At 39.9% G+C, this 21,895-nt stretch overlaps 2 protein-coding genes across 2 annotated transcripts in view; both read right to left on the bottom strand.

Moving 5' to 3' along the window:
- LOC109624050 (voltage-dependent calcium channel subunit alpha-2/delta-1) overlaps nt 1-15,702 on the bottom strand; it is a 58,730-nt gene extending 43,028 nt beyond the window's left edge. Inside the window, exons 1-3 of the mRNA XM_069528266.1 lie at nt 15,204-15,702; nt 9,194-9,275; nt 8,868-8,984 (exon numbers count right to left, since the gene is read on the bottom strand). Of these exons, the coding sequence (XP_069384367.1) occupies nt 8,868-8,984; nt 9,194-9,275; nt 15,204-15,292 (288 nt within the window). The 5' untranslated portion in view covers nt 15,293-15,702. The remainder of the gene's footprint in view (nt 1-8,867; nt 8,985-9,193; nt 9,276-15,203) is intronic.
- Nucleotides 15,703-18,356: 2,654 nt separating this feature from the next.
- pclob (piccolo presynaptic cytomatrix protein b) overlaps nt 18,357-21,895 on the bottom strand; it is a 57,559-nt gene continuing 54,020 nt past the window's right edge. The window contains 1 exon segment of the mRNA XM_069528112.1: nt 18,357-21,630. Within this exon segment, the coding sequence (XP_069384213.1) occupies nt 21,487-21,630 (144 nt within the window). The 3' untranslated portion in view covers nt 18,357-21,486.

Genomic DNA, 21,895 nt, shown 5'->3' with positions numbered 1-21,895 from the left:
GCATGATTCCAGCGTTTGTCAGACTCATTAAAAAAGTAGCTTATGAAAAGGAACAGGACGGCGATGGAGAGAGATGAATTTATATATCCTGTGTGCATGTCTGATGCATACATGTTAGGGCGTGGATATAAACAAGAGTAACAGAAGTAAACTTTTGGACTAGAGACTGGAAATGTAGAACCGGTTAGACGGACAGAGTCAAACAAAGGGGAGGTGTAAAAGAGGAGTGATACAAAAGGGCACAGAAAGGTTAGGAGAAGAGTCAGTGAGTGAAAGGAGGGGGCACGATAAGAGAGAGATGGACATCGGAAGAGATAAAGAAAGGGTGATTTCAAATTTCAGTTTGACAGAGAACTATGGCAAAAGGCCAAGATCTGCACACAGGGGAGTTACAGTGGTGTGGAGAAGGCAGGAAGAAAGGGATGCATCTGGGCTGAAGCAGAGGGGGGGAAGGGAATCGCTCCTGTGTTCCCATGGTCCAATATTCCCCTTATTACGTAATATGGAACATAATGGAAACATGACTTAGGGTCCTGTGTTCCCAGGGTGCTATGTTCTCCATTGCTGTATATAGACTGGTGACATTATGGAGCTTAAACAAGATGCTGGACATTTGTGCTGGCACAATTTAAATGCCCCTTGGCATTGCAAGTCTCTGGAACTCTACCGAATGGATGGAACAACATTCTCCCAAAAGATTTTCCCACATTTGGTGTTTTGAGGATGAGCACATTGGTCTAAAATCTTCCATTGTTGTTCTTTTGGGTTGAGTTAAGATTCACACTATTCTGGAAAAGACTCCCATTAAGGTAGAAATATTTCATCATCACACATGATAAAGATGATGAGAAAAATGATAATATCTATGAAATATTTTAACTTAAAACAGGTCGAATTTGACCTGAACATAATGGGAGGGTTATGTGCATTAACAGAATAATGAATTAAGGAACATAGGATACTGGGAGCATGGCTTCTGTTAAGAAATATATGTTCCCGGAGGGGGAGATGTGTGAAGGCACGAAGAGCGTGTGACAGAGGGAAAGAGCAGAAGTATCTGCAGCAGTAAGAGCCCAGGGGAGAGCCGTGCTGCTCCACATCGTTTCTCTCAGAGGCCAAACCCTCAATGGGAACAGTAAATCTACAGCTGCTCCCCGTCTCATCCCCTCTCTTTGACTCTCCTGCTCTCATGCGTGTATTTTGGAGATGTGTGCGTTTCCTGCTGTTCACACATTTTTTTATTGTGTGTCAGCAGATCAAACTTCACAGAGAATCTTTGTTTAAAACACTGAAACTCTGAGTTAAGTATGAATACATGGTGATCCTTTTCTTGAAAGGTATTCTTATATATGAACTTTCATATAGTTATAACAAAGTTTGCAAAGCTAGGATGTAAAAATTATTTTAGCTGGTTGCATGCTTTTTGGTAAGGATCCAGTTATAAATGATGGTAATCCAAAATGTTGTTTTAACAAGCCACCATATGAATGAACTTCATTTCTTAGATGATATGTTGAACATGTTTGCACACTCATCCAGCAGTTACAGAGCAACATTAACATTCACTTGGTGTCTTTCTTTGGCCACATGGGAAATGTTAATTCCAATAATCTTCCTTCTGTGAGCCCTGTGTTTGTTCTCAAAGGCAAATATCTTAATACTTTGGTGTCCTGAGGGAAACATCTTATTCCATAGTAGCAAAACACTTTTTCACCAGATCACATATGAGGTGCTAGGTCATCACACTTGGAGAAGCTTTATGTAAATCATTAATACATATATTTAGTGAGAGGTGGATTAGGACAGGTCACCAGCATAACTCAGGGCTGACATTCATAACCAAACAAGCATTTATACTCACATTTACACCATCTTAAACTGGTGTAAGGCCAAGGCTACTAATTACCGTGTCACATGTCGATTACTGTAATTATAACCAAATATCACAGTATTGACTGACAAAAGGAAATTGTCACATTCTCTTAGTGTCGAATATCGTTTTTAGACGTTATATAAAAATATGAAATATACAGAAAAGGTATTTAAATGTAACCATGTACCAACACAGTATATATTTCTTCTCCATGAATGCATTGACACAGCCCTGGTCTATAAGTCTTGTTAGAATTCCCCATCTGCACTGCTCCCTCCCAATCTCCTTCTCCCACACACACACACACACACACACACACACACACAAACACACACACACACACACATAGGAACGGCATCACACAGACGGAGACACATGCAGACACCTCTCGTCTGTTTAGTATGATCAGCACAGAGCGGAGATGGGAGGTTGAGTAACATCTGCTCGAGAGACCAAAACATCTCTGATCGTATCATAGCCTCTGCTCATTACTGCCTTATACGTCGACACACACACACACACACACACACACACACACACACACGCCCATGAAAACATCATAAAGTCACATCTTGTGCTCCTTATTATAGCACTATGACAGCAGGCAACAGATTAATAAAAATATGGTCCAACACCTGGGGTACAAAGACTCTATTAAACACATTCACGAAATAACACATGAAACACTTATCATGCACCTCTGATGAAGAGAAATTGACAACTTGGGTGTTGAGCATCACATATGGAACCTTAACAATATAAATATAACCACTGGAGTTGTTGACATGGTTACAGTTTGAAATATTATCTTGTTGACAATAAAGAACATAAGTTGATTTGAAAAGAACTCGCAGATATGGTTACTCTTTAGTACAACTGAGTGTTCGGGCTACTTAAAGGGGAAAAAATGTAACCCTCTCGTATGAAGTCATAATATTACAAGAATAAGGCTGTTTGGTGGTGGTTGACTGCAGGGCTTTGTTGGTTACATCTTGGTGACATGAGATTGGTTCAAGATGTTGGATCCATAAATCATGGCTCTCTAGCAAGCAGCCTTGCTGGTTATTTCCAAAATAAAATTTAGAAAAATTATTATCATATAATTATGACTTTTTTGTCATTAAGTTACAACGTTCCTTTTGCAATACTACAACTTTCTTTTCAATAACGACATTCTCGTAATATTATGACATTGTCCTTGTCTTAGATGGAATACAGGCCATATATGTTGTGTTGGCTACATGGAAACACAACTGGTTATGTAGACTTCAAGATGACATCATGAATGGAAATGCCAGTAGCATGGCACAAAGAATAGAAACATAATTTTTTTAAAAAGCAAACAGCTTAGCTCCCAGAAATCTGAGCTGTTTACATGAAAGGTTTGATGGTGCTGGGCAATCAGCCCCTGTGGGTAGTAAAAATGAAGGTTGAACATCTAGAGAAAAGACACTAGATCAATTTGTCAAGGTTTGAAATGCTAAAAAAGTGGCATTGGCATCATCTGTAACCACAGCAAATTTAATAGAAGATATAAATGCACATATCACTGACAACTGTTGTTTCAGAGCACTTTTTGAGCGATAATGACCTTATACTCCATACCTGCAGCAAAATGATGCTCGTAAACATTTTTACGTGCTGCGCTTTAATGAGGTGTGCTGCACAGTATCATGTCTTGGGCTGTGTGTCGGATACATGTGCATTACAAGCTACCATTGAATGAACCATATACCTGACTGGGAATGATGAGACCTTGAATCAACCTCAGTTAAGTGACAATGACAGAATCAAGAATACAAGGATACTGACCCTCATTTTCATAGTTTACAAATTCTCAGTTGTTGCCTTGTGTAGAGATGTATCTTATAAAAGTAAATAATGAACATAGAGTGTCTATGCCACAACTAAAAAATACCCTATAGTGGCAAATGAATGGTAATTAGATATATATATATAGCACTTTTCAATTTGACCACTCAGAGCGGTTTACAGTAAGGAAGCCAAGAAAGAGGCTTCAGTGTCTCGCTCAATGACACATGGGCACACTGGAGGAGCTGCATATTGAACCAGAAACCTTACAATCACTAGATAAACACTCCTGAGACTGTGGTTGTGATTGACAGTGCTTTCACATAAATTGTTGAAATTGACTAAATGACAGAAATCAATAAAACCAACTATTTATTGTCTTTTGCTAAATGCAGCACTTATGGCAGAGCTGGAGAGCTTCAATGGATTTATTTTGTATTTAGTCATACAATGAAGTGAGTGTTTGGAACGAGAGGATTTCATGTAGAATGAGTTCTGACATTGCACAAATGTAATAGTAATAACTGCAAAAGTCTCTAAGGCGGACATTATTTGATAATACTAGTAATTGCTGTACTCTTTGTTATTATACAGAGATGATTTCATCCATTAAAATGTTCTTACTTCATAGAATAAAGCATCATGAACACTCGCTATTTTTTAATAATGGATGTAACTTGCATCATGACGCAATTGTGATGCCAGACATGAAAACAGAGGACACACACACACACACACAGACACATGCACATACATTCCTGGAGACTTACCATTATCCTTTCCCACCATGCACTCAGCCACAACCATAACACTGACATTAACCCAAAACGTCCACCGACCAAAAGAAGATTGTTGTTCAATTGAAAAGGTGTCCCCACTTAGATTTAGTCTGAAAGCTGTACCCAAAGGTAGCCTATACCACACACACACACACACACACACACACACACACACACACACACACACACACACACAGATAGAAAGTTGTATGCCACCTGTGTCCAGTAGAGTTTTAGTGTTGTTGGCTGAGGTATTACTCTAAGTAATGTCCCTGCTCATTAGTCACTGAGCTCTTCACCTCAGGAGGAGACTGGAACTGCACACACACAAACACACACAGTTGTTTGTGAGCCAGTGTGTGAATATCTGTCGTCAGAGTTTTATCAGTTTGCCTTTTGCCTTAACAGTTCTACAGCATCAATAATCGCGTTTCTAATTACAGTGTTTGCAGACAGCAAGGCAAAGAGAGAGCAGGCCTAGGAGGGGGAGGATAGGAGGGAAATACTTGGATCAGGCTTCAGGCACAACAGTTTCAATATATGGTCATCTACTTGTGACAAACATTTTCAGATCTCTCTCCCCACTCTGGCTCTGTCCTCCTTTTCTCCATCAAACATAGAATCTCTTCACCCCTGCTGCATGTCTTTTTAGGAGTAAAGTAAATATGTCTATATTAGCGTATGTTGTTTGACTATGGATGTACAATGTCTACTGTCACTTCCTATTCCTATTCTCTAACAATGGACACTTCCTTCAGTCTAATAAAAACTTGAATATAGACAAAGGGCCTCTGGAAATGCACAGTATGTGATCTGAGTTGACAGAAATGTGATCGGAGAATCAGAGAGGACATGACAGTTGGGGAAATGGGCTCTATTGTAGGAAAGTAAAATGTGATACACATATACTTAATATACTTTATGTGTGTAATAAAACACATGCATATACTACCAACTCCTTTAGCATAATTGGACCAAAAGATCTAACATTTATTTTTCCTTAGCAAAAGGCTAAATTGTGCCAAGTGCCACAGAAATACACTTACACTCTATACACTCTATATACAATACACTCTATCGACAACAACAATTCTGTCTGTATATGAAACTCATATCTCGAGAACCATTTCACTTATTGCCTTCATACTTGACATGTGTATTGGCAAGTGCCAAAAGAAATGCTGAGTCCATTCTGGTACAATTCGGAAATTTAATACGTTTAATATTAATGAGCAGGAGACAAGCGCTCTGTAGCAGCGGCGTCTGAGACACGATAACGTGTACACTCCAACAGCACGATCACAGCAACGGCAAAGACAACTGATTTTCCATTTCGAGGTTCTAGGTACGGAGTCGAGCTCCACCAAACTTTGGATAAACAGGTGAACATCCCATTGTGCAGCAACGGTGTCGTGGTCTTATGGATCTGCAGAATGAGTCCAGCGGCCAGTCTTTGCTGCAACTCAGTTACTGCAACGTACAACACGCACTGCTCAATAGTAAATAGTAAATAGTTTAAATAGTAAATAAAAAAAAAGAGAGCTCAATCTGAGAGGGGAACAGGGGAAGAGGCCGAAACCCTTGTAGCCGCTATATGTGCCCTTCTCCCAGTAGTTGCTTATGTTTCTGTGTGAGTGTTCCCCATTGAGATCAAGCCTGGCTTTACGTTGTAAAACCTTTGATAAAGCGATCTCTCCTAACAGTGTGACGCCTAGTTCTCGTTAATAATGCATGCTGCACTCTGCTGCACACTTATTCAAGGAAGCGAACATAGACACACACTTGTGTTACACACCTGTGGCCGGGTAAACTGTGGCCTTTCAAAGGCCATCCATCACACAGAGTAAGAGATCAGAGACGGGGGGAGATGAGAGAGGATGGGGGTTTTGAAGGCAGTTGACAACTGAGTGGTGTCTTGGGCTGTAGCCAATTAAATTGACATTGAGAATGGCGAGCAAAAATAAGTTTAAAGTAAAACCCTCTCTGCTGGTAACTATATATACATACAAGTTCCGATTTGCATTTGAGTTCCAGCTCCCCCACGACCCTTAAAGGATAAGTGGTATTTGCATTTCCTATCACTGTGGTTTAGTCGAGAGGCTCTAGAAAGACACACTGTAACAAATCTATTACCTTTGCATCTTCCTTTGCTCATCTGTCCATCAATGCACACATCCATCATGTTGGTGCGTTCTTCCCTTTTTTCATATCATCCATTCATCCATTTATCTCCCCGTTCATACATTTCAGGACAGAGGATCCAATATCTGCGTGCCTTGAGGTTACTCATGGGAGAGGATGAGACACAAAGACGCAATAAGGAGAGAGAAGTGATCGATGTCCGGAGGTGGGATGGACTGTCAGCATCAGGCCAGCTGACCCCCCAACCACAGCCTATAGCATTAACACCCACATACAAACACAGAATCGACCTCCCAGCCAACTCTTTCCCCTATCACTTTGCACTGAGGCCATTTTTATCCTCGCTGCTCAAGCATCTCATGGCACCAGTGTTTGGAAAAATGATAAGGACACCAGGGTGTTTACTTAACATACAAAAGACAGACACTTGGCAGGAGATGTGTTTATGAACATTCATAAATACTCCCTCTCCATTCCTAATAAGACAACAATGATGAGACCTTATAAAGGCAGAGTAAGGGGCGCTGTGACTGAACTCCCTTTGAATCTATAAAAACAGTTCAGTCGGCTATTATAAATGAGCTTCTCTGACCCATTTATGTATAAAAAAAGAGGAAGAGGAGGGAAGAGAGAACCTCCCCGGGGTCAAAGCTCTCATCATCACACAAAACAACAGTCCCTGCTTTCTACTCATGTAGTGTAAAGGCTTCAATTGTTTTCGCATATGACCTATATCATATATATAATGCTGTTACAGTTATAAGTAAGTAACTTACCAAGTAAAGTATCACCTCTGCACTTATATATTGTTGCTGTTGCAAGATAGTTTGTGACAATGTAAAAGCCTCCAGTGGGTTATCGACTGATTTTAACCAACTCCAAATATTTTCCTCAGAAGAAACCTTGGCACAGAGAGACACCACAGCACCTGTTCCTACAAGATCACGACAGTGGTTTGATTGTGTCTTCATCTATTTAAATGACAATGTCAACCAAACTCACTGCAATCACACTTGGAAAACTATAATTATGGTTTAATTTGGCTTCAAGGCTCTCTTGATGTTTTCCAATATTTACTGAACCTGAACCACAACCGAACAACTGAACCATGCTATGTATGTGAATGTAGCAAATATTGTTTCATGTGGGGTAGTAAATTTCTCTAATTATAAATTATAAATAAAATATAAAAATACTCGCTATACATTTTAAGCATACATTTAATCTTTCTACTAAGTACTAAAATTCCCTCTTCTCGCAAACACTAAACTATAAAGCTGTTTTCAGACTCCATAAAACTCCATAATTGGTTCCCAACATTCCCTGGAGATGCGGCAGGTGATTGTCTGAGTCAGACACGTTCACAACAACAGGAAAATCTAGCCTGCATATAGATCTTGCAGGAGGAAAGACATATATATTCTTGTTTTTGTTCAAAGCACATTGACACCAGTGTCTGTCCTTAGTGTCAAAGATGCTCGAATCTCATTGTGTTTCTAAGTTGACATCTTCTTTGGCCTCTCACATGTATGGCACCTGTTGTTTATCCTGAGATATTTTATATATTTACTTTTATATTCTTTTAGTTTGTTTGTGTTTTGCATCATCAAAATGCCAACTCTGTTGCTGTGAATTCTCCAGATAATTGGCTCACTCAGACATTATCCGGATGTGAACCAGGAGGCTGGCAGGAAGAACTCAGGGGGTCCTCTTCCACTTCGTATAATTTGAGATTATCCAGAGTTAAGTGCATGTCTGAAAGCAGGTTAAGATGTATTGTACTCTGCAGCTAAAGCCCTCAGGTCTGGGTTGTGCTTCGATCTAATGTCCTTTGTTAAGTCAAACGACACAAAACCATAGTGTTTCCTGTGGAAAGTTTGGACATTTACAATTCTTTTCTTGGGGTTAACCATTGCCAGCTGAACAACACAGTCCATACGGGAAAATCAAGTTAAATCCAATGTGTCAGCAGAGATTCTCATGCAAATCAAATGTATTATTCTTGCCCATTTCAATAATGAGGTTGCTGTTGCTAGCTTTGGTATAATTATTTTTAAATGTCAACCTGTCATAGATACCTACAGCACTCAATTACAGCTTCAGAGTTTTCCCCACATACACTTTGGTTATTGAATATACAGACTCAAGTCTTTGACAAGAACGGATGGAAAACTTCTCTCTGTTGTAATAAATATCTCTTCCTGCTTAACTTTCAGACCAACAAACTGACAGCTGGTTCCTCTGAGTGGGATGAGTCCTACCTTCAAGGCAGCAGACCTCTTCCGCAGCAGCTGCTCGATGTTCCTGGCTGCTCTGGCCACCAGCTCCTCTGCGTCATTTTGCTCCACAGAGTACAGGTGCTGGTTTCTCAGAAAAATCTAGACAGACACATAGAGGAGAGATGGTGTAAATAACACATGCACGTAATTTGTACTTGTTTTGAAAAAAATGTTTTGACAAGTTATTACAAGTTAATCACTTAATCTCGATTTTAAAAAGGAGCAGTCCATTTTCCAGTCAAACTGCATGTTAACACCAGTACTGAATCTGGATTATGCATGCGTGTCTATGGTTTCGGTGTTTCTACCTGTGTGAGGCTCCTCCCAGCTGTGGCCGTGTCTGCCAGGATGACGAGCTCTTTCTGCATCTGATCAACCCAATCTTTAATCCTATGGGACAAAGCAATGCATGAGATGAATCAGATGCAAGCAGACGACACATTGCACACATTTCATATAGTAATTAAATTGTCAATCAACCTTTCTCACGTCTATCTTCTAACAAGACCATCCAGCTGCACGGCTTCAAAACAAACAGGGCCAAAGGGAATCGCTCTAATAGGTCAGGAATAGTGTCAACCAATCAAACGTGCATCACCGGGAACAAATACAATGCCATCTAATCCAACACGTGTCACTGAGTGTCAACCAATACGATTACTTTGTGAGAGTTCAAGCGTGATGTCAACCAATCACACGAGTGTCAGCCGGTGCTGTGGCCGGTGATGGTGATGTGAGTGGACAGGTGAGAGGCAGGAGGTGGCCTGGACCGGTGTACTGCTCTGTGTATCAAAGAGCTCTGGGGACATGAGGGCCAGCCTGCTGCTGCACACATTGGATTATGCCTCCCTTTCATCCTCCTCCAATCATCTTGTCAAAGCACAGTAAGCTCACATGCATTATAATATATTGACAAAGTCCATCCCTCCTTGAACACAGTGGTAGTGGATAGAGATAGGTAGGAGAGGAGAATGACAAAAACCTAACACACAAAGCATTAAGTGACAGCCTGAATAATCCGACTAATAAATGGGGTTCACCTGGTATGAGAGGCTGGCGGTAACAAAATACTTGTGTGCATGTAGGTGCATAAATTCCCCATATATTCTGCATTCGTGCACACACATACACACGGACGCACAGGCAGTCACATTAATATTGCATGAGAATAATAACAGGTTCGTATGGGATACAGATACTGCTCTGCATTCACAATAACACAGACCCAGCCGTGACCTCCCCCTAATGGCGAAGAGAAAAATTATAGTCCCACATACTCGCAGTGGAATAAACAAACACGCATACCCAGAAAGTGTTCCCGACAAGTGCAGCAGTGAAATGAAAGTCTTGCAAGTTGCAGTATTTGTGCAAAACATCTCTTCTGATGCTCAACGTAGCAGAGGGAGTTGGTAAGATGCAAAACAAAAAGAGGGCAGTACGGAAGATCAAGAAGATGGTAAAGAAATGGGAAATGTGCATCAGGGACACAAAATCCACAGTGGATGAGAAAAATTCAAAGTAAGAACACTAGCGAAGAAAGATGAGACACTTTACATGGGAGAGAGAGAGAGAGAATACCAGAGGGGATGTAACACAGTTTGAAACTGTTTAGGAAAAAAAGGAGTGTATGGGGTTTGGGTCTGGCTTGATTCAGCTGCTGTCCCATAATTCCCAAAGCCAGATGCTTTAGAGGTTGTGGAAAACATGACTGGCTGAGGCTTGGTAGAACTTTTTGGCTTTTTGAAACAAATGAACATAGATGTCAGATTGATTTAGTCTCCAGTCCTAAGGTATACTCCTTCTTTAGCTGCCAACCAATGCAGAAAGATCAGTAGAACCACAGGACTGGAGCTGGTCACTGGGCAATTAACAACCTTTAAAGGTTCAGTGTGTAGAATTTTGTGATATCTAGTGTTGAAATTGCATGTTGCAGCTGAACACCCCTCACCTCACCCTCTCCTTCTAAACATGAAGTGGTAGCCTTTAATTGTCATAAAAACTCAAAAGGTGTTTAGTTTGTCCAGTCTGCACTACTGTAAAAAAACATGGCAGCCTAGAGAGAGTCCCCTCGATGTAAATATAAAGTATTTAAATATAAAGGGCCTTTTCTGGGGTAAAGAAAACTACAATTCATACAATTTAGATGAAATGAACTAGTGAAAACATCATGAGGATTATTCTACATTAAATTTCTGCCAATAGTTCCCTTTCACCTAAATCTTACACACTGGACCTTTAAAGAAGAATAAGATCTGTTTTATTGTCTTATTATCCAGTTCTGGAACATTTGAGAAACACTAGCAGAGAATGTTGCCCGATGATAAAGTACTTTTATTACTGACACTGACAGAGCGTAATGTGTTAGAGTCATATTTGTTTCTGAAATGTTTCATATCATATTTTATACATGGAACATCTACCTTAGGCTTAGTCTGGTAGCTTGTGCTTTTCAGTTGGCTTATACAATATACTATGTGTAAATCCAATGTACATTTGAGAGCAACACACATATTTGGCAATTAAATCACAGTCTTTATGCTGCTACATGGTGACGTAATGAGAAGCTGCTTCTCCTCTTTTGTCCTCTTCTCACCTCTCGCTCACTCTCTTCTCCTGTCTTTGAGTCCCTTCTCTTTATCCGCTCTCTGTCCAACCCTTTTCCACAAATCTACTAACAGCTGATTGTATGGGATTTTAGCCTGAAGCATTGACAAGCCAATGAGTGTGTGTGTGTGTATGTGTGTGTGTGTGTGTGTGTGTGTGTGTTTGTGTGCATGTTCCAGGGACTTGCTTGACACTCTGAGAAGTAGAGCCAGCTCTCCGGAGTTCAGCTTCTGTGAAATCTGCTGCTATCAGTGTAAATCTCTGTAACAAAAACTCCCAGGTGCTGACGAATGGATGAGTCAACCCAGATGGTGCGGTCAAGTGCATGTGTGCATGTCCAATATGGATGACATGGACTTTTCTTCAGTGCACTTTGGGACATTTTGTCTGGACTTCAAAGCATGTCTGAAAGCATCTTATGTGTTCGTATGCACAAATATCAAACACTTAGATCAATGTTGCTCTAAAGTACTCACTTAGTACATTTCATACAGTAAATGATCATAAAATAGAAAGTTATGCTCGTCCCCAAAGCCCATTGCTCTATTCACAAACTTGTTTACTAAATAGGCATTAAACAACCAGACGGACAGTATTATCCAAGGACATGGAAAATCAATGATGTCTTCATCCTTGAATCACGCGTTCCCAAACAGCCCTTTAGGTCCCAACCTGGTTTAATGGCAACTTGTTATAAATACCGTGAGGTGACGCCTGCTGTCGGTCTGTCAGTTGATGTACGTGAAGTCGCAACACCATCTGAAATTGTGACTAATGCTGCTTATTTTAGCTCTTTTTGATTCCAACACAAATTAAGTTTAGGGCCGTGCTTGTTATCTCACCATCTGCCCCACTGTTTTTCACACATTTATATTGTAAACTTGTATCAATGGCTAAAATAGCAATTACGATGATTCAGACACTATAGTTATGAAGTCAATGTTGTGCTGAAGCAGCAAAATGTTTCTGCTCTGGTTGCTAGGCTTTGATTACTGCAGCCTCTGGTACTACACTGGATAATTAAACACACACACACACACACACATACAAATGGCAACTGGGTCAGACACTGCCCTACATTGTTTTTCAGACACAGGAAGAGCAAATGAGAGCAAAACAGAAAGACAGGCGGAGAGTCGATACAAGAAAGAAAGAGAAAAAAATACAGATGTGGTTGTGGTATCATTACTGTGGAACTCAACAAAGTAATGTGCCCCTCAATGGGAGGCTGCGTTAAACTGGTCTAATTACAGAGGCAAAGAGAGACGTGGTCCAGTCTGGACAGGATGGGGCGGAAACACCAACAGTGATGCACCCAAACAACCCATGGTGCTCTGCTTAAAGCTCTGTTGTTTTCATTAATGCTCAGGTGGCCAATTCCCTTTCTTTCCAGTGTGGCTGAAATACTAAAAAGTGCCTTGATGCGAAGAGGATGGTTTTGGATCGAGCTCTGTCCGGCGCAGTTCCTTCTGTCATGCAATTAGGCTTGTTGGAGATCTGACTGAAATATTTCTGGCTTATGCAACAATCCCATGTGATGTAGCATCTTAATTTCAAGAAAGTTTTTCTGCCATTCTTGTTATATACTTTGAAATGTTTTTATAGACGTCTGTAGTCATGAAAAAAAGTTTAGTGCCCTGAGTATTTGAGGGATCAGTAGATATTTAGGTCCAAATGAAAGTTCTTGTCTTTGTTACATCTCTTACGTAACAAGTCAGTTTTGCTCTCATGTTGCAAGCTGGGGAGCAAACCACAGAATGTTTTATGACTTGCTTACGTCCTGTCGTCATCACCTTCGTGGGCATTTAATGCTGGTGTGTTGTCAATTTGATGAGTGTATTCGTTAATTTTTTGAATAAAGTGCAAAAAAAAAGAAGAGGTTTCTGTTGGAGAGAATTATTGAACCAGTTCACTCTCTTAATTCCGTTGCCATTATAATATCATTAGTTATTAATACCAGCAAAATGAACGACCTCGTCATTTAAACATATCATCTGAAGCGTCATCTACAAGTAATCCTGCCTATGATCCAGAACAAGACCCTCTCTTCTGTCTGTTGGTCCAGCCCATGGTCTGAGGAACCTTTCACACCTGTCATTTTGGTTCTCTCTGAAAAGTCCTAAGGTCCAGACCAAACAAGGTAGAAACGAAAACCTTTACATGACCAGAATTTTTCACAATTGATAGTTCGTTTTTATTTCTTTCATGTCTACTTGTAGTGGTATGAAATGGATTTGTGATTACACAAATCTATTTCATACCACTATTGTGGTGTGAAATCATTCTTGTTCAAAGACCAATACATGTATGTACACTGCTTTTAGTTCGGAGGTATATCTGCCGGGCAAAATAGAATATATCATGTTTCTTTTCTGTTAGAGGATCCAGGCAAAAGATTTCCTTCTGCCGAGGACTGAAAGAAAGAGCCCTCCACAACCTCTCTAGGTCTAATGGAAATTCAATTTAGCAACCAATCCAAAACCAAGAAAGGACATGGAAATATGAAGATAGTGATGTTGAATGGTCACCATAGCAAACACAAAGCAGACTGCATCTATCTAATGGACAGTTGTAGACTCATATAATTTATTTTGTTAGCTTTTAACTCTTTGTGAATCATTTTAACCTTCAAGACAATTCATGTATTTTGTATGGAGCAGTTAATAGAACTGGCTCTCCAAGTTTTCACTCTATACTTACTCATTCACAAATTGACAATGCTGCACAAATACAGATGTTATTTGCCATCACTAATTCTGCGTTGACCAAATGGAGCAGAGAACATACAGTACAGCCAAATGTGCAGCAGTGGTTCTTTGACTACTTGTAGTTTTTGCATTTGATTATTAGCAGCTGCAGCCTACTGTATTATACTGAGCAGTATTTAGAATACTGAGTCAGTGTCAGTTTGCAAAAGGTATTGAAAAGGTCTGACTGCTGCTAATATTCAGCTTTGGTCCGATGAACAAATTTCAATTTGAGTAAAAATCTAGGGATAGCATGCAGATCTAGTAAAAATAATAAATGTGACTTTTCACTGTTTTACTGACTCTTTGGTTCGGGCTCATATGTATTTTAAGAGATGGCAAAATAAATGAATAAATTATGTGTAGTTGTTAGTCATTGACACCAATATAAATAAATAGTGCACAGGTCTGCTATTAATGTTTTGTAAACATTGGTTTATAACATTCTCACATCAGCTAGGCTAAATATGTTCTGATGCTGCCCATGTTTTAATTATAGTTTCATACACATGTAGATTTTCCATCAATGACAAATGCATACAGCCGAAACTGAACATGTATTAGTTAAAAAAAAACCCAATTTGAACTGAGTAGAGTGGCTGTGTAGGTAACTTTTTGTTTTCATTTTGCATGAAGGAAAAGAAGCAGGTGAGGTCACTTCAACTCCTTCACAACTTCACGGTGGCCACATTCATCCACCGGTGACAAGCTGCTGATCGCGGGGACCAACATGAATCAGCGGCTGGAGGCGAGGCGGCCACAGAGGAGCTGAGACACCGTCTCACCCCTGCACGCATCCTCCCCTGGATGACCACCACCGGTGCATGAATGAAACCTGCACCACCCAAACCTCCCCCCCCCCCCGTGCAGTCCACACACCGAGAGTGGCTCATTAGATGAAAACACTCGCCTGTCTACGAAGAGCACTTGAGACTGCAAACCTCAAATATCAGGATCGTTTACTTACATGAGTTGTGTCGGAAACTGCGATGCCAAACAGCCGCCCTGCCACATCAGGACCAGGAACACCCAGGCTGCCACCCTGCAGGTATCCATTGTAAAAAAAAAAGAAAAAAGATTAGAGGCTGGGGGGAAATTCCCCGACGCACGTCAACACCAAATGTGATCCAGTCCCCTCCTGCCGCCGATGAATGGGAGAGGTGGTGAGCAGGAGCATGAGAAGGAGAAGGAGCAGCAGGAGCAGCGTGAGTGGCAGACTGTCGCTCCCCCACAGATTAACCAACCCTGACACCTCTAATCTGATCACCGGCCATCCAGCGCTACAACAGGTAGTAGAGCTCTCTCTCTCTCTCGCTCTCTCTCTTGCTCTCTCTCACACACTCTCTCTCTATCTCTATCTCTCTCTCTCCCACACACACACCCTCTCTCTCTTGCTCTCTCTCTCTCACAGACATACACACTCTCTCTCTCTCTCTCTCACTTTCTCTCTCACAGACACACACACTCTCTCTCTCTCTCTCTTTCTCTCTCACAGACACACACACACAGTTGTCTCCCCTCCTTTTCTATCTACGAAAAACATCATATATGCTCCTCAGATCTCTCGACTCTTTACTGCTGTTATTGCAGGTTAGACTATCTATACTCTGGTCTGAATGGTATAGTGTTGCAAAATATAACCAAGTAATAGATTGTTTGTTCTTTTTATATATACATACTATATATGTATATATATATATATATATATATATATATATATATATATATATATATATATATTTATATCCCCTCCCTCCTGGTCAACATTCCATATTGCAAGCAACAAATTGTTTTTACCTCCCTATAAAATAAAACAAGGAGGGTCTACAGTCTGACAGGTACCACGAACACATGCCCTCTGAATGCAGATGCAGGTTTTGCTCTTTAAATCGCTCTCCAACATTGTAATGCCCATACATCCTCGAGAGGATCATTTACACACTTTGATGGTACAATCTCTGCCAGTCACTATCAGTCATGCTGGTAACATGAGTGGAGACAATCAGAGAAACGGTTGGTGGATCACTGTGAGAGTGACAGATATTCATATTGATTTCAGGCAGAGCCCATCGTGTAGACCCTTATGAGAAAAGTACAGTAAAAAGCCCAATAAATCACAGGGCCATCCATCACACAGCCTACCTGTTTTATAACATTGAAGTGGTGGCTGTGTGTTGTGCATCCTTAGATGAAGAATTTACACAATATGTGAATTATATATGTTTATAAATATATCAAATGTGGAATGTGAAATCACAGTTTCTGTCATCATTTCAAATTAAAACTAAGTGTGTTTGTGTGTCTGTGTGTGTGTGTGTGTGTGTGTGTGTGTGTGTGTGTGTGTAATTCAGGCCTGAAGGGAGGGCTGGGCAACACAAGCAGGATGCTTGGGGATTTGGTTATCAATCGTTGCCTGGCAACTACACACCATCTCTCGTGTCCCCCTCCACCCCTACCCCCCTCACTCTCTTTGTCTCTCCTATCCCCAGCTCCCCCCCTCCTCTCTGCACTGCACTGTGGTCAACCCCCCCCCCCACTTAGTTTTTCCACCATGCTCATCTCTTAACTCGGCGCTGCATCACCCTGTCCACATTCTTTCTCACCACACATCTTTCTCACACTCATTTACCCACCCAGCAGATGAACAGATGCACCTGCTGATGGGATGGAGAAAAGTAAGGGAACGGTGAGAACTGGAGAGGAGGCTTGGAGTGGAGGCGGATAATAGCAAAGAGCAGGATAGAGAGGATGGAGAGGTGGAGGCCTCCTCAATGCACTTCCCCATTCAGTATTTTTTAAATTAAATTGGAACATCTCATGCTACAAAAGGACGACGCGTCAGCGCTGCTAGAAATAGACATGGGTAAAAGAGTAAAATAAAAAGCAGTACAGGCAGTGTTTGTTTGTCTAAAGCCTGAGACACACGCCAGACCAATATTACAAGGTAAACCTTGGTTTGTTGAATGTTCCTGCATAAGTTACCAAACAATGTAAAGATAATTGTTTCTAAATAATGGAACCTAAATAAATAAGCACACCATATCATTTGTAACTATTAGGCTTTAATATTGTCTTTCCGTCTGCAGAAGAGAAAACCACCTGTAGACCTCATTGGTTAAGTGTAAAACCACGAATTGTTATAGAGCAATTATATTGTTTTGTTTAAATATAGGTTATTTGATACTGCCACCTAGTGGTAATGCATTAGGATTACAAGAACTGGTCGATTAAAGAATGATCATTTTCAAATCAAATTTAAGAATATCAACAGTGATTCATTCTGTGGCTACTTCACTTGACTTTTAACTCCTTCTTGCTGATTTTACTATTCTAGTTATATTAAAGCTTATGTGCTAAAACCACAGAATTGTTCATGTCAATTTGTCTGTGAGTATCCTGATGAGAAGGCCAAATAATTATTGTATTATTTAAGTTTTTTAAATTGTCTTGATTCACTTTTTAAAGAACAAGAGGAATCTTCTCTACAACAGCCAAGCGGCTCAGACTCAGACATTATCTTGAGTCAATGCTGCCTCACAGTGGACATGTCTCCATATCACAGCTAAATAAGGCATCAAATAAGTTTCAAACCTACAACTATATAGAGGAAATCTGTGACATGTTAGCTACAGGCTCTACTGAAGTAAATATTTTGACTTTTAATCAATAAAATTAAATTTAATGTATGCAAAGGCACATATAGTCAATACATACAATACATTTGTAAAACCAGATAGACATGTTAATGTTGAGGATAATTTCATTAAACAAGGTAATGAAAAATAATCTTCAATAGTGTCCTAAACCACAAATTGCCATACCTGTGGAGAAATCCATGCTTTGTGATGATATTTCATTGATTTGAAAGCGTCAGGAAGCAGAGAAAAAATATGAGATGCACTTGCCTTTGATTTTGATAAAATATTTAAATAATATAATATGAAATAATTATAAAATGTAACATAAAAAAGGAAGATTTTCTTACTTAAAAAATGTTTTGTCAATACAACCACAGTGAATCACTTTGGCACCACCTAGTGACAGTATCAAGAACATTCTGTTGCTACTCTTGCTATGACGAGTCAAAATGTCAGAAACAAACCAAGCTCACACCCACATGTGTAATATAGCTCTTCTTAATATTTATTCTTTAGACTCAGGGGGGGTGGGGGACAGCTGAATTTTTTTACAGCACATTTTGCATAATATCTCAACACATCCTGTGTACAACCACAAAACCATAACATTAGATTCTTTGTTTTTACACTGAAGTGAGCATAATTCTTTACAGTCAGCATACAGATAAATCTATACATATTCTGTCTCTTTTAAACATAATCTTTAGGCAAAATATACTGACAAACCATCAACAGAACATGCAACATCCAAAACATAAAGTCTCAGATAACTATTGAAGTTGAGTTGATTTTTTTTTTTCCCCCTTTGTGTTGTTTCAGCCGTTTACAGGACGTGGTTGCACAGACAGTCATTGGTTGACAGCACATGTTTTGATTACACAGTCAACTCCCCTTACACAACTATAGACACGCATTGCTGTACAATTATTAAGTCTTTTGTGATTTTTTTCCCGACACTCACATGCTCAAACTTTGGACAATATAAACATTCAATCTTTGTAGAAAATAAACACTTTATGTACATGTCAAAGGACTTGAGTCACATTCACACCCCTCAGGACAACAGCACATGGATGGATTCACAATTACAGGCAACATCTGATCTGAACAAACAAACAGTATTTAGCTCGAAGAACGTCTAATGAAACACGAGGGGCTAAACAGTCATGACTGAGCACTGAGGGAATATGTCTTTTTTTAACTGTACTTTGTACATCGTCTGTTCTGACTACAAGCGTGATGTGGTGAGGGTGATTTCTCCCCAGTTTGTGCATCGTGTATAGGAACCCCAACGTGTTCACATATTTTTCTTTTGCCACGTGGATAAAAAATGGACACCACAATATTCTCTGCCACCACATGCTCCACGATTCTGTTCATTTCAGTGCACAAACACAAAACACATAATCTTGCATGTCATGACAGTTAAAAACGAAACAAGAAAAATAAATGATATGTAATAATAAAGTGCACAAGCTCCATGTAGATATAAACAGCTGTTAACAACAATATATATTAAAATCAGTTAAAAAAATTATACATTTACTTTGTATTCAATATTTTCTCTCAGTGATGTATAAATGAAAGTTATTTACTATAGACATATTTTAAGGGAAATCATTTAATTCCAAAACAGAAATGCATTCAAACACATCTATGTTGCATAGAGGTACTTTAAAAGAACTAATGAGTCTGGAAAAAAATGATAAGGTTGGCACAAGAAAATAATCATCTGAAAACTCAACCTTGTTCCCTTCCATACTATATCCTCTTCTTGTTTTCCTTTGCTGAAAGATTCAAGTGACATTTTGTTCTAAGTGTATTTATCGTTTCCTTTTTTTTACATTTAATTCTAAAAAAAATTGCATAAGCCCTGTGATATGCCTAAATAAACCGACAAAGGATCACTTGATTTCATTCCATAGCTATGGTGGCAAATCATTTGAAAATGAACACACAGGTCACTTGCTCAAACATTAGCACTGCGACATGGCCCCACGTTTTCTAACGACTGTATGACTGAACCCCAGTGGGCCTGAGTGAGTGTTTTGGTCACAGGCAGTGAAAGAGGCTGGTTCACTGACACAAAACAGTACAGTGAGTGTTACAGCACAGCCAGACACACAGAGGAACCTTGACATTTGACTGATAAGAAAAATATTTCTTCATTTTATTTATTAATTTTTTTTTGGGGGGGGGGGACTCAGACCAGGGTGTTTTACTAATGCACGAAAAAAAAGCACAGCTGTCATACTGACAGTTGCAGGTCTACGCATGGTTTTGACACGTGTGTGAATCACATGTCGATTCCAACAGTGTAATCACAGCTACACAGAAAGAAATATTGAGCACACTCTGAGCAACTACAACAGCCTTAAAGTAAAACGCCGTACACATGACAACAAATGATGGGATAAATCCTCGTCATCCTCAACAGTTGGTTTGAAACATTCAGCACAATGTGATTTGGGCTTCAGAGCACAACAAGCAATTCATTTTATTGTAATTCTAAACTGCCCTGCACGATAACATGCCAGTGAAATGGCAACATGTCGATGGATGTTGACCTTGACCGTTATTTTGAATGTATCGCAGCCCTGCTGAAGATCTAGTGGTGCGTCAGTGTGATCACAGGACCAAAGGAGCCATTTACTCACATAGGTCCACATTCACATGGCAGTCTACACGACTGCATACACCATGGACTAAAGTAGCCTAGTGGATTGTCAGTGCGCCACCCACAGCCTCAATCTAGCAGAGATCATAAGTTTATATGTCATCATATATAATCCTCTGACATTTTATATTATATGTATACTGTATTTAGATATATTCTGAATCTGATATCTTTGTATACTACATAAACATCACACTGTACAATGTGATTCTCTGATATGTTCTGTAATCGGCATGTGTGATATCTACATCTGAAGTGCTGTACATGTTTATCTTCATCCCACAACGAAGGTCAGCTGTTTGACTCGGTTCTACACAAAGACTTTGTTATTTTAGTTTTTCTTATTTTTCATAAAACTGACTATCATACAAACACTAAGCATTCCTCCATCATTACATACACTGATGTCCACACACATCACAACCATCATGTGGGCAGTACAACGATGCATTTCACAAAACACGAAAGCTCATTCAGGTTGAAGTCACCTTTTAAATCTTCTCCCCGTTTATAGATATGTTAGCTCAGTTGCACAGCACCAAAACAACAATGTCTAATGTGGATCATGGACTTGGAACTATGGTAGGAAAGACATCACTGCTCTCAAAAGCCATATTGCTGTTGAGTCTGTTTCGGTGCCTGATGTGGCATTTGCACGTTTGCATCCTACGAGCAATGTCCACAACTGGCAGAGACTTGACATGGGAAGAGGTGGACGTGTGCTGGCAGTGTTTGACTGATATATTTCTTATGGTATTAGCACATTATTCACTCATTCTTTGAACTTATTAACTGAGGAATTACATCAAATTGTTTTTTTATTTCCTCTTCCTGAACATTTTTTTTTGCCTCATCCATTTTTGTCAAAATCGGACCTCTGACGTGGGCTGCACCTTTTGTTGAGCTGCTACCCCTTCTTGTTGTTGTTGTGGTGCTCAGGGGTTGGTCTGAGTGGAGCTGACAAACAGTTTGTGCCAGCTGACCACTCTCTTTCTCATGTCCGCCTTGTCCAGCCAGATGTAGGCTTCTCCTATCAGCGTCTTCTTCATGAACTTTCCGCCATTAGACACCAGGAAAAGCTGGAAAAACATTTGAGAGCGGAACACATTCGTCATTCTGCTGCTTTCTAATCATTGTTTAAAATGTTGTTGTTCCTACCAGCCCCCATAATATAAACTTGTAAAAGCATGTTAGTCCCCATGAGTAATTCAAACTGGGCCAAGTGACAAACTCTGATTTACTGATCGACATATGTAACCATCGTAAAACAATAGATATGCTTTTGTGTTATTCTTTATTACTTTAATCAGGGAGGTTACGTTTATATCGGCTTTTGTTTTTGTC

This window comes from Paralichthys olivaceus, chromosome 7, assembly GCF_024713975.1.
Source record: "Paralichthys olivaceus isolate ysfri-2021 chromosome 7, ASM2471397v2, whole genome shotgun sequence".
In the NCBI taxonomy this organism is placed as follows: domain Eukaryota; kingdom Metazoa; phylum Chordata; class Actinopteri; order Pleuronectiformes; family Paralichthyidae; genus Paralichthys; species Paralichthys olivaceus.
Note: the sequence above shows the minus strand (reverse complement) of the source record. Positions and strands in the feature narration are given on the sequence as shown.